We start from the raw sequence: 14,167 nt of genomic DNA, 5'->3' as shown, positions 1-14,167 counted from the left end.
TAAGAGCAACAAATTGAATATAAAGTATGTATTTAAGTTTCTACATCAACTGGCAATATATGAATTTACACTTCCTTCCTACTCATCAGTGCCACAGAGAGAAAAGAAAAAGGGAAGATGAGGCTACAGTAGTATACCAGATCAGAAGATTTATTTTTAATATAAAACACGTAAGATATGAGGCATCAATATGTGCCTTGGAAGCATTCTGAACCACAGCTATGGAACTCCTAAACTAGAAGGGGTCTTGAATGCGAATCCTGTGCCTGTACTTTCTGGTTTACAACAGTAAAATTAATTTAATTTCTTAAAACAAGTAAGAGCCATCTGCACATACTAGCTATATACTGCTCAAGGAAACAATCCAACTTCCAGGGACTACGGAAAAGCCAGCAAGAAAAGCCTTAGCTTTCCTTCTTCAAAATAGCCAATTCTCAATTTCCTACGAGACAAACCTGCTCAGTAGCTTCTCTCAATGACAGCCTATGATAAGTGGTGCTCCTTTGGGTTACAGTCGTTGTCATCTACATAAATACAAAGAGGATGCAAAATGCTACTAAAAGTGAGTTGGTGGCATTAGAGTTTTTTCTTCCTCACTTATTAACTACTTACTGCTTGGTGTTCATGAGCAATACAATGCTCCAGTATGGTGGATATCACTGACAATACTTACTCCAAAACAAAGATTTATCTTAGTTGAAGGTCAGCCTTGTACCTAAGCTAGCATTAACAAATCCAGCTGTGAAAAAAACAGAGCCCATTACAGACCACCATGAAGTCCGTGGCAGAGTCGCTGTTTGCCATCACCTATTTCCCTCCAATTCAAAACTTTTAACACTTGCTACTGGAATACTACAGAAGAAAAATGCTCAATCCAAGACTACTGCTTCTACAGAACATGCTGAATGTCTAACAAAAATGGCCAGCATTTTTGTGGATTTTTTTCACTACTCAAAACCACTTAACCATAACACAGCGTATTTTAACTGTATTTGGCATACATTTCTTGTATGGCTTTGCGAATTCTTCCCCCGCCCCCCAAAAAAAAGTATTTTCAATTTTTTTTTCTCAATTTCATGTTAAAAATGAAACAGTCTAAACTGAAGCATGGACATGTCAAGTAATCCCCAATTTTAAGTTTTTCAATAATTGTTTGCAAGAAACTTAGCAATCTTGAGATTTCCTAGTTCCTAAAATAAAGTTCAAAATGCTTTCTACAGAATAAATCTAATTCTAAACTCACTGGTATCTTATCACAATATATATTCACCTATGATACAGGGAGATTCTAAAAGTAGTCTTGTAAACATCACTTTATCAGACTTCAGCATGTCTGTCTAATGACTGAGGCCAGTGAGTAAGTGTGCATGGCACTGAGATTCAGTAATGAAAATGTGAAACAGTTAACAGTAGATGAAACTCTAGGTTCTCATATACATATCCAGAAGTAATATTTAAGGCTCAAACACTGACAGGTGTCATTAACAAGATTATAAAGTCTCTTTACAATAGCTTTTTTTTCTTGTGTTAGCATGTCCATTGCTTTTTTAGTTACATCTGCTGAGTTCAATTCACTGGACCTGCTGCAAGCTTGGTAATGAACATTTACCATATCTACAGTTCTGGCAGCACAGTCATCTACAGCAATCCAAAAAAAAAAAAAAAAATCCAGGAAATTATCTTCTGAGAAGGTTTGTAACTATGCTAAGGTTGAATCCAACAACTTTGCCTCAACCTTTCTTTTTACGCTATCATTTCAAGAATGAGGCATCAGTGACATCTTTTTTCATTCTTAAGGATCCATGACAGACAAGTAGGGGAATGGGATGCACACAGCTCTGTAAGTTGTTGGCTTGCAGGTTCAATAATAATCCTGGAGCTGTAGTGATAGCAGAAGGAATGTACACAGATTGCTTCTGCTTTGACACTCCCTCAGGAGCATCTAGGATGCAGGAAGGTGTATCAACAGTTCAGAAACAGCAGATATTACTGTACAATATTCTTTCAATTATTTTGGGTTTGTATAGCCTCTTAAATTGGGAATGAGTTTCCATTCCTCACTAGAACCACTGGAGAAGCACAAACTTAAATGGGTATTATAACAGAAAGTTAGGTTATGGCACAAAACCTAAGAACATATAACTAAGAAAAACTTCTTAGCTCTTCAAAGACAGTCCCTGCCCTCAAGCAGGGACAAGCAAGCACTTCATACAATTCCTTGATGAGTACTTGACTATGAGCACCATTAAGACTTAGTGGCAATTTTTCTGTCATAGTTTAACACAATCTCCAAGCTGAACAAGAACAAGTAAACTCAAGCAGAGATAACACCCACCCTTCCAAAATGAAGTTACAGATGTGAGATTTCAAGGTAGCTCACCCTGTCCCTGCCAACAGTTTCAATGAACTGTTAAGGAAACTGAAAAGCTTTGTATGAATTCAGCAAATGATAAAGATTAAGAGCAAAATCCTATAGGAATTCTCACAGAAACTGAGAAACATACAATCCTGTCCTGATCACACTGCATGACTACTGACCTTACAATGCAGTTTAACCCAAATGCTATGGACTGCTGTGACCAGGCAAATTAGTGTTTGTGGATTTATGAGTTTCATAGGTGGCTGTGTGTTTATGGAGAGAGAGAGCTGCCAGTACTGAACTAAATAAGTCTGACAAATTGCATACAAGCATTTCAGAGTATACCTCACGCTCTTCCACAGGACACAATATTTTGAGAGTAATTCTGACCAGAACCTCAGCTATATGCTCAGATTTTCAGTATATTTAAAGGCTGTACATTTTACAAGTGCTGTAGTAAATGCATGCATGACAGAAAGCAAGTTCCTATCCAGTCAGAGTCAGCATTTTCCACAAGGTACAGAGTTATGTTTATGACACTGAAACAAAGAGCTCCATTTATCACCACATTTGTACTAACAAGTGATACCAGCATGCTCAACCACAAAAAGAGCCATACTACCTCAATCTCAAAGTACTCAAAATACGCACACAGTACAGGACCAATCCCAACACCAAGTGATCAGCGTCAGCTCATTTTGCTCTTGAGTCAATAACAACATGAGACTGTCATTGCAAATGCCCCAATATGGCTCAGCTTTCTAAAGAGTCATCTTGAGGTAATCAAAAAATCCTACCTGCACCACCACCACTTTTAGGCCCTTTAGACTCTACTTTTGTACTTAGCATTATATTGACTATGGTATATAATCTTAAACTGAAGTCTGTCAATTAACTGTTCACTGAGTCAGGAATTCATTTTGTTAATGAGCAGCAAAATACAAAGCTCCAAAACAAAATCCAAGAAGGGCAACTATGAGGGAGGGCAATCAAATTTTAAAATATATATATATATATATACATCTTGCAAAAAATTATTAATGAAATTGAACAAGTTTGGGACAAATAACTTCAAATTTCCTACAGAGAACCACATACCTTATCATTCTGCTCCTTCTCACCATTCCTACTCTACTCACAAAAGACAAAAAAATTTTTTTAAATCCCCTACCATAAGCAGAACCAGAAGGAAATAAATCATGTAAATACTCTTCTCTGTTATACTCAAACTTATAAGTAATCTTTTCTCCCTTTCAGAACAGAAGCTGGAGGAATCTAAAGCTCATAGTCATGGATTCAGCAGCAGTTTACTGTCTCAGTTCTGAGACTACACTTTGGAAATAATTCTAAAATCCACAGTTTCAGCTACTATTTTGCTTGTGTATTTTCAAGTGAAAATGGTATTTATTTCCTGATTTAAACCTTCATATTCCCATTCTTGCTTCTAAACACTTTGCTCCAGTTTCTCCTTTCTGACATCATTCTTCATTCATTTACATTCTGGACTTGATCTTAGAATCTTACTTCTTCCACTGTAAGAAACTGCCTCATTCCTCCTAAAGCCTCTCCTTAAGAGCCCAGGTCAGACTTGCTTCTTTCTAGGCAAATTCTCAACTACCACCATAAATCACGTCCTCTGTCCTGCCTAACAGTGACTTTCAGACCTGGTATTATATGTAGGCACAATTCCAATAAAGCAATTAAGCAGAGGAAAATTCGTGGCAGCCCAGGCTTCATACCTCCACATCTGTGATTTCACTTGTAAGCTTCCCAGCACAGGTCCAAGGCTTTTTTTATAGAGTATCAAATATATGTCAAGTGATAATCATAAAGATTAGATGCACCCCTAAAGAATGGCAAGCCTCACTGGGTCTGTGTGAAGAAACAAGTGAAGTAATCCCCAAACACAGGACAGTTTGTTAAGTGCTTTGGGATGCTAACGTATCCCAGTGAAAGCATTGGCTATTTATGCATGAGGTTTAAAGAATACTTATTTGAAATCCACAAGACTAAAACCCACAGTTTCCTGCACATTAGCATACTTTGCCCCTTCCTAACACCAGAAAAGCAAAACCCCAGCTCTTTTCATCCCAACTTCACTTTCTCCAAATATGTGAGAGATGATACATGTTATGACTGAATCTTTGCAGAGGCCAAAGGGCTTGTCAGATCCAGTAACAATGAAGCTGACCTTCATCAGGCTTTCCTAAAATTACATAATTAATGACACTGTTAATTTGGGATCTCTTCTCTCTCCAGTCACTGTTACAAAGTTTCTCGTAACTTATCTTGGATATTTCACGTTTAAACAAATTAAACTGTTCCATCTTCCATATCTGAAAATGGCTTGTGTCTCACAATGCCCTTTCTGCTTTTTACAAAATTACATAAGGTCTCAATTCCAACAGAAAAAAAAGGGGGCTGTTGTTTAAAGAAAAATAAGAATTAAACAACCAGCCACTGGGTAGGTAGTTCAACATGATGACAACCTTTTCCAGGGAGCTGAGGACATAAAGGTCCTCTTCAGCTGAAGCACATAACCACCCAACCATCTCCTTATTCTCTGCTGCTCAAATAACCATGCTCAGACACTGGGAACAAGTTTAAAACTATCACTGTACTTTTGTTAGGCAGTTTGTAGCTGCAACTTTTACTTCAGCAATGAATTTTCAGCACATTAAGGAATTAAGACTTTAATTTAAAGTATTCTAAATGCAATAGGAACATTCCATTGAATCTGCCATCATTATTGATTGCACACCCACACCTTTGGTATTTCCAATGTCGGTTAGATTTTTCCTGCAGCAGGCATAACATTGATCTGCAACTATAAACTTTTTTTTTTTGGCTTTCCTCTATGTTTAAGAAAGCCTCTTGATGGATGCTTCGCTTTTAAATTTGCAAAACAAAGTTCACTTATAATGAGAGCTTCTGTGCCAGGTTTCAGCCCAAGGGGAATTTGAGTTGCAGTTATAAATCCCCTGGAACACTAAAGGAAAGTACAGAAATAGAAGTGCTGAGGACAGTAGTGTAAAATTGTAGCACTTTGTTCAAAGTATGCTGTAACAAAGAATAGAAAAGTTGCTTAGATTATTTACTGTTTTCTGAGTTTGGACAAACACATTAGGGAGGCTACAATTTTAACACTTAATTTTGTCTTGACAACAGGACTGGTGGAGAAAGGCAATGAGAGCAAGATTTAATCCTGCAAATGCCAAGTCAAGATTCACTTCTATTCTCAGCAGAACAGTCAAATCCTATTTTTACAGCAATAAAACAACTTTGTACTGTCAGTAATCCAAATTAGGGTTTATTTGGCATAAATAAATTTTCAAGAGTACTAATGACACCACAGTCTATTCTCCATTCAGCCAGTAAACTGATGGTTTACACTTTCCATGTTCATGTTTTGTATGGGGTAGATAGCACAATTTATACAACAAACAGCCAATAGAGTCTGCTCGGTGGTAGACCAGACAGTTCTGGATTTTGAATTAATTATTGTATTGAATTTTGTCTTGATCGACCATTTATTTTCCATCTGGATTTTACCTACTTAATCAATGTTAGCACAGAAAGAATGTAAGAGTGGTTTTCAAAATCCAAACCAAGCAAATCACGTTTAATTTGATCACCTGCTGACCTGGCCCAAAGAGAATAACTAACATACTGTACTATAACATATTGTAACTATACTGTAACACACTATAAATGTACTTTTCCAGCTTTGTCCTTGACTGACGGATTTAGTGATTAATGCCAGTTTTATTCTGCCTAAAGAAATGAGATAATGCACTCTACAGAAAGAATATTCTCCATTTTCCTAATAAGAGGTGGAAGTATCACTCTAGGGAGCTGCAGATAGCATAAGAAATTTGTCTGAAAAATAAGAAGTCCTTTGCCTAATAATATAGGCATATATGACAGAGGTCATTAAGATTCTCTCAACCATAGAGATCTATAATGTAATACCCCTTTCACTATCCTCAGTAGGGTCATAATAAAAAACAGACAAACAAACAAACAAACAAAACAAAAAAAAACTCACAGAAAAATGCATTAAGCAGTATTCTATAACTATGACTTCATATGATTCAATTTCCATGCATTTATTTCCTTAAAAGTGCACTACTACTGTTTTAGCTTTAACGAGCTGAAATTTAAGTAATTTTCTAGGGCTTTTACAGCTAGAACATCAGAATTTTTACTATAAGACTTGAATTCAAAGTACATAAGCATATATACAGCTTGAAAAATATAAGCATTCTCCCCCAAAAGAGTCACAAGAGACATCACTGCAAGAGTTTGAAACACAAGTCATCTTGCCAAAAATCTTGATTTCCTTTTTTAAAAATTCAACTAAAAAAAAAACCCTGCAAATTCATTTGAAGTTAAAAAGTTGTTTCAAAACCTTCAAAAGTAATTTTAGATGCTAGAAATTTAGGATAAATATAAAATATTTTATTCAAGACAGAACTTATTCCTGTGTCCTTATTTCATTAAGTATTTCAAAATGCATTTTCTGCATTTGGTAATTAGCTAGGAGATTGCATTATGATTTATTTATCACACAACTTTTAGATATATTTTTTTGATGGCTAGGTAGTTAAATATTTCCTTCCTTACAAATGAGTTTTGAACTCACATCAGAGCTTTTCAAGATCAGTATTGCTTGTCATTCTATGCACTTACTGTAGTGGTTTAAAGAAGAAATATTTCAGATAAAATATTTACTAACACTACAGAACAAAAGCTACATCTTCTGGTACTGTTAAGCCCTGAAGTTTCACACCTAGCCTGCACAGTCAAAACTTGACTGCCGGAAGCACTGCCAGCAGTAACACCCCCTTTATTTCAGGCTCCATAGAGAGATCTTTTTCTTCCAAACTCACTCCAAGAAGTGGTAAGAAAGGTCACAACTTGCTGCATACGAGATTCCAGCCAGAGTTACTACACTCAGCAACCAGCCATCAGACAGAAAAAACACTTAATCACTATGAACATAAGCAACGCACTAGTAAGAATTCATTCAGAAAGCAATAGCTTTTGGTAACTGCTGCCTTCTACTTTGAAGATCTGTGAGGTGCAAAGGTTCTCCCTCCAAAATATTTTTAGAATGAATCAAAGCCCAAGAATTGCAGTAGACCTTGAGCAGCACTGCAGACACATTAAGATTTACCAGCACAAGCCATTTCTGTGATGCCCACTAAGTTCAATCAGAACATTCTTTTGAAGAAACTTAAGAGCTCTACTATTTGTCCCATCTATGTAAGAATATAGCTTTGCTCAGAACTTCGAAGGTATGTAACCCTTTCCCATCTCTCTGACATTCAGCTGAAATATTGGAAAACCACTACAAGGTTTGTAAGGCAGCTCAGAAATAAAGAAAAACAGATGTGACCAATCACAGGCAAATATTTCAATCAAAATTATCTACAGAATATGTACTCCATGTTCCCTTTTACTCTATCACTTACATTCATCCTGATTCCTAGACTGTTGTATTGTGTTTTTAAGTTTCATGCTTTTGTACAAGTCCTCTAATGGTTCATCCCTTTACCCCCCTCCATGGTTTCACCCTGAACTACCCCTTTCCTTGTATGTCAATCTCCCCCCAGTTCGCTGGATCATTCCCCTGACCCCTCCCTGATGCCTTGTCCATCACTTGACTCCCCATCCCACTCATCCAGAACTTTCCACAAAGGAGCACCGAGTGATTGGATGGGGGCCAGGGGTCCCTCCTTCCCACCTCCCCGATTGAATTCCCCACTAGTCTGTCTGCCCACCTTCCACTCCCCCAAACATTCCCATTGGTGGGTGGGTGATCTCCTCCCCTGTTTCCACCCCCATTTATAACAGCCCAGTTGAAGGGCTTCTGTCGGTTGATTCCCCTGGGTTATGGATCTCCCTGCAGATCTCCTTAATAAACTTGGACTTTACCCCTAGTTGGAATCTACTCCTCACTTCCACCATCGTCGCAAGTGTCTCACCCCGCAAGGCCAAAAGCCTTAGCTGCCTTCCCGAGGCACGGGAGAGTGTCCCCCGCCATCCGCTGTGCCGGAGCGAGCCGGGAGTCCTCGAGTGGACACAAGGAGTGGCACAGCAACACTAGACCACGTTTAGGACTACATGCTAGGAAAACAAAATATTACTATATACTCCATAGAAAGCAATAACTCTTGTTCCTTGTTTTTATAAGCTGTTCCTTTCCCAAGTACTTTTCATTTCAACTGTAAAGAGGCCTGCTAAACAGGATTGGACACATGTAAAAAAAAAAAAAAGATTACATATACATCATTTTGACAGGACAACCCACGACATCTTTAAGGAACAGAGCTGTCTGTAAACACAAGCAAGAAAAATATTTCCTTGAGCTTTCCATAAATTTGATACTGCATCTTCAAAATATCTTGCCTCATTCTGATGTCTAAAATGTATCTGTCAATACTCACTTTCATAGGCAGTCAGAAAAAGAGAACTATAGGCAGTAAGTTCACATTCTTTCTCTTAGATATAGCTTTAAGTTTCTCAAAGTAAAATGGCACATTTATGACACTTGTCATAATTCAAACTATATAACTTAACTGTGAGCACATGCCAAAGCACCACAAGCTTTCATTCTACTTTGAAGAATCCTTTCAATAGAGAGGGGAGCAGCTACTTCACTGAAATCACATCTTGAGCTTGCTTTCACAAACAAGGACTTCAATATGCCAGTCTCAATGCCTTTCATTTCTCTGATTTTGGATTTAGGTTAGCCCAGTGACAGCAGCAGTGTTAGAAGTAGTCACCACAGCAGAACGATACCAGGAGCTATCCTAATGCCTCAACTCATTCACAGATTGAAGATACAGCATGAAGAGGTTCTGTTAGCAAGGGCACAAGAACCTTCTCCAGTGCTGCCTAAGACTTGAGAAATCAAGCATTTAGCCACAAGAGATTAATACTGGAAAGACACTATGTTGTGGGACAGTGATTAGCAGCTGACTGTGATAACCAAATCCCTGCCTATCTCCTCATTGCCCTAATAAGTGGAACTGCCCTCCCCACAGGACAGACACATTACCCAGGCTCCTAATGCAGCCTGAAAAGGTGTATTTCCTTGCCATCAGGATCATCTGCCCTTGAAGAAAAGCAAACTTTATTGACATATTCAAAAGGTATCACTTATCACTACACACAGAAATGGTCTCCTTCCTGACACAATCTGAGCTGCTTGCCTCTCACTCCTGTCCTACAAAGAAGGAAAGGGGACTTTAACCAGTTTTGTACTTTGCATAGCCTGGAAGGGCCCAGAGATACCATCCTTCGGCATGGACACAGCTCAAAAGACATGGGAACAGAAATAAAGTACACATAAAGACTACCTTGAATCCAGTCCAGCTTCAACACCAAGTTTTAAAGCATTGCTTTGCCATACTACTTTACTTCACTCTACCTTTTCAACAGGATACTTATTAAGTGATTATCTTAAAAATACACTACATCAGGCTTCAGTTTCTTCGGCAACGATCAGCAGTAGTAACAGATCCTGAAAGGATCACTTCTACAGCAGAAGAACATCCCCTGATGTTACCATTTCCTTCCCTTTTCCTGCTTCTTCCCTTCCCTAAGTAGGCAGATCATTTTGATACACACTAGCATTAACCTGTTTTCTTTTGACTGCTTTGCCTTCTCAGCAACACACTAAGCAGCATCAATGAGCTCGGCATCAAAACCAATGCTGCCAGAAACAAACAAACTCAAATGTATTTCCCAAGATACAACAACAATTAGGGGAGAAACTGACGCAATGACTTTTGAAAAGTTTAGTTTTGATGTCTTCCCTGCAATGATCAAAAAAGTTAAACTTACTTGTTTTAAAGTCACACTGAACTACTCATGAGCAGGCCCATAAAAGGGATTCAGATCCAACTTACACCACACAGACACCTCTTCCTTCCCTTCCCTTCTCCTTTCCTCACCCTTTTAAAGGGGTGAAAATACTGCACATTTCAATGCATTCCACTCGTTAAATGAAAAGATAATTATCCCCACCCCCAGCTTAAGAATTTAAATCATGCATCGGCAATGATCTTACCTAGAAGAAACTTGAAGCAACTCCTACAGCAAAAGGTGGCACACATGGAAAGAAATGTGCACTGAAAGAAATGACCCATTCTGAGAAAAAAATGTGAACCCTTTTATTCTGAAAAGCTCTACACAGTGCTTATACCTGAAAAATGACTGGTTAAAAACAAACAACTTTCCCCCAAACACACTCATTTTTTCTTACAGTCAGAGCATGATTCCACTCATGTCTTGTTGTATTTTGAATGAACTCATCTTAAATAGTCATAACCTTTCCCCACTCTAATGGGGCAAAAAAGGAATTCAGCAGAAGTAATGGTCTTAGCAAGAATAAGCAGCTGTTTACTCTACATGCAATAAAACAGAAGCTGAAGGAAATCTTTCCAGTTTTGTACCTCAAACTGGATGTATTGTTCCGACAGCACTCTGAGGTTTTTGTTTTACAGTGTAAGTCAACAAATCACCCAAAGCCATAGTCCTGTTTATCAATAATGTTCTTAATACATACCTTTTATTATCCTACACTATTGGAACTAACAAATACTCAGAGAGAAAGAAAAAAATACACATTTTACTATCAGGCTTTGTACAAATGCACAACAAAACATAACACTGCATAGCAGGACACGCTCTTTTTACATATATTTATTGCATTTATGCAGAGGCTGCCCCTTTTCTTTCACCCACCAGCTGTGCATATATTATGGTTAAGAGCCCCTGGTGCCCAGAGACAATTGTTAAGCCCAGTGACTGCCACACGAGCACTTCCCAGAACCCTGCACAAGCACCTGCACAAGCTGATGAACTTCTAACACATACTTACTTGACTCAGAGGCTTGGAGGAAGGCCTGAGCCAAATTTCTCCATCAGGATTGGTACAGACCTAAACAGTTTCTGCCTCAAAGAGCTGACAACCTAGCTAATACATTTTTTATTTTACTGCTAGACAAATTCAGGAGACAGGGAATGCTTGGTGTGCCTCAAGTTTCAGACTGATTAATGAGAGAAAACCCTTCAAAAGTCATACACCTGAAAATTAAAGAGATATGACAACATAAAGTGAAGAAAAAGCATTACAACACCATTACTGACTCCTAACCAACACCACAGAAGATACAACCTCACACCTGAGTGTTATATATTACTACCTCTATAGTCCAGCCAGCCTCAGCACTCACACCAATAGCCGGCTCAGGTTAGACATTCTCTATTCTAACAGTTTTCCACAGCAAACTACGGAGAAAGGCGAAGATCTCCCCCAGGCTAAGGGAAGGGCCTGCGAGAGCAGCAGCACAGGTGAGCACCGGAGCAGCGCCGGCCGCACACCAAGGCACGAACCCCACGGCCGCCGGGGAGCGACGCCGCGCACGAGATGCTGTGCATGAGGGAAGATGCCCGGGAAGGAGGGCAACTTCTCCGTGGAGACAACCGCCTAGAAGGGCAGCGGGGCCAGGGGCAGGCAGCCTCCCCCGGCTCCCACGCTACTCCCTTCCCGTCTCAGCGCCGCAGGAAACGAGCCGGGTTTTCACGGAGAGAAGAGGGGATTCTTTCCAGGGAGACGGACCCAAGAAGCGACACCACATCCCACGCGAAGTTGGAAGCTTCTGGAAGTTGTGTACTTGGTTACGAGCGTGCACGGCCACCACCACCTCCCGCCCCCGGTTACCGCCGGGCCCGGCCTCCTCCCCTCGCCCCCCCACCCCCGCAGCCATCGGGAGCCGCCGCGGCCCAGCCGAGCCCCCGTCCCGGGGACAGCCCACAGCATCACCTTCATGCCGCGTCTCCCGGAGCACCGCCCGGCGGGGATGGAGGGAGGGCGGGAGGGCGGGCGGCCGGCGGCTGCGTGCCCGTCTCCCCCGGCGCTGGGGCTCCGGCTCCTCCTGCCCGATGTAAACACACACCGGCGGGCGGGGGGAGGCTGGGCCGGGGGGCAGCGCCATGGCAACCCGGCCGGAAGAGGAAGCGCGGGGGTCAGGGGCGCCATGTTGGCGGGGGGCTCGGGGCTCGCAGTGATGCTGCGGGGGGCTCGGAGCCGACACCTCCCGAGGGAGCCAGGGCTCCGCGCAGCCTGCACCGAGACACCCCGCCAGGCAACACCGCTGCCTGGCATGGCAGATGAAGTGCTTCACCTGTGGGTCAGGCTGGCCTCTTCCAATTTCCAGTGTAAACTGCTGGAAATGCAGCAAAGGAAGATTATTGACTCAGCCTTAAGTCAAACGTGGAAGCAGTGTTTGTTTGGCCAAGATGAGGAGCCAGTTCTCCGAGGTCTGCCCTCGCTGCAGGCTTGGTGGCATTCACAGAATCAAGTAGAATCAATTAGGTTGGAAAAGATCTATGACATCACTGAGTCTAACCTAAGCACCCCCATGTCAGCTAGGCCATGCCACAAAATGCCACATCCAGTCTTAACTCCAAGGACGGTGACTCCACCACCTCCCTGGTCAATCCATTCCTGTGTCTAACCACCCTTTTTGTGAAGAAATTCCTTTTAATGTCCAACCTAAACCTCTCCTGGTACAGCTTGAGAGTATGTTTTCTCATCTTGTCACTTGTTACCTGGGAGAAGGGACCAAGCCCCAGCTGGCAATAACCTCTGGTCAGGGAGTTGTAGAGAAAGGTCACCCTGAGCCTCCTTTTCTCCGGGCTAAACATCCCCATGTGTCTCAGCCACTTCTCCAGACCCCTCACCAGCGGGACAAGGGTCCCAGCCACAAGCTGGGTGCCTGGGAGGGCGTGGGGCTTCCGAGCCCTCTCCTCCCGCTATCCTCAGCCAACGGAGCATGGCTCTAGCCCGCAGGATGGGGGCTGCACCCATGCTGCTGCTTCATGCAAGGGAGTTACGACTGGTGGCAAAGATAAAAGAATCTGGACATAATCTTTGGCGTCTAAAGTCTTATTTCTCATGTGTTTCTTTAAAACTATCACTGAGCACAACCACACACATGGATAGAAGCATGTTCTGCTAGTGGATGGTTTGGTGCAATGAGGGAAGCCAGACAAAGCAAAACAAAAAGAAGAGTGGTGGAAAAAAAAAAAAAAAAAGTAGTAGTAATAATGATTCCTGAAATATGAGAGAAAACAAAATTAAGTGAATGACAATGATTAAGAGTTCATTTTTCTCTGATTTAATATTATTCTACATATGAGGCTGAGTTAATATGCAGAGAACATAACTTACTCAACAAGTGGTTGAATCCAAAAGAGGAAAACCTGCTTTTGTTCAATTTTTAACTTCTTGACTAAGAAATGTTGCAATTTCTTCTCTGAAGAAGTGCCCTAGCCACCATATATGTCTTTTAAGGCATTCTGGAATACAGTGGACCCTATTTAGTCAGAAACCATAAAAGGAACAATTACATCACTTAAAGTCTAGGAATACCTTCTCTCAGTGCACAGTTAATTTTTTGTTTGTCCCATACTGTCATTTCTAATTGCAGAACCTCCTTGGAGTGGTACCATAAGACTGGTTTCCATTTTTTCAGTGTTTGAAAGACACCAAAGTAATTCCCTCACCTCACATGGGCTGACAGTTAAAAAGATTCATTTCCTTTGCTTTTCACAACACATCCATGCCTTACATAATTATCTGCATCACTTCTTAAAGGAAGTATTCTGCAGCCCTTTCCTGGCACAGACTCTCATAGCAAAATTTATAATTTCTTATGCAAATATAAAGATACTTCACAAGCATGTGAATTTTCTCAGAAGAGCAGTAGTGGAAGCCAGTGAATTTAGCAA

At 40.8% G+C, this 14,167-nt stretch overlaps 1 protein-coding gene across 8 annotated transcripts in view; it reads right to left on the bottom strand.

Annotated features, from left to right (window-relative positions):
- Positions 1–13,389, bottom strand: part of LOC128809192 (transmembrane protein 263-like) — a 202,997-nt gene extending 189,608 nt beyond the window's left edge. For 2 of the 8 annotated variants that reach the window (XM_053980966.1, XM_053980969.1), the window contains exon 1: positions 10,440–10,521. Coding sequence is in view for 1 of the 8 variants with exons in the window: in XM_053980962.1 (XP_053836937.1) it covers positions 12,198–12,539 (342 nt within the window). In the remaining 7 variants the exon portion in view is untranslated. The other 6 variants (XM_053980965.1, XM_053980968.1, XM_053980963.1 and 3 more) reach the window with 6 other exon arrangements.
- Between the last annotated feature and the right edge of the window lie 778 nt (positions 13,390–14,167).

This window comes from Vidua macroura, chromosome 6, assembly GCF_024509145.1.
Source record: "Vidua macroura isolate BioBank_ID:100142 chromosome 6, ASM2450914v1, whole genome shotgun sequence".
Classification (NCBI taxonomy): domain Eukaryota; kingdom Metazoa; phylum Chordata; class Aves; order Passeriformes; family Viduidae; genus Vidua; species Vidua macroura.
Note: the sequence above shows the minus strand (reverse complement) of the source record. Positions and strands in the feature narration are given on the sequence as shown.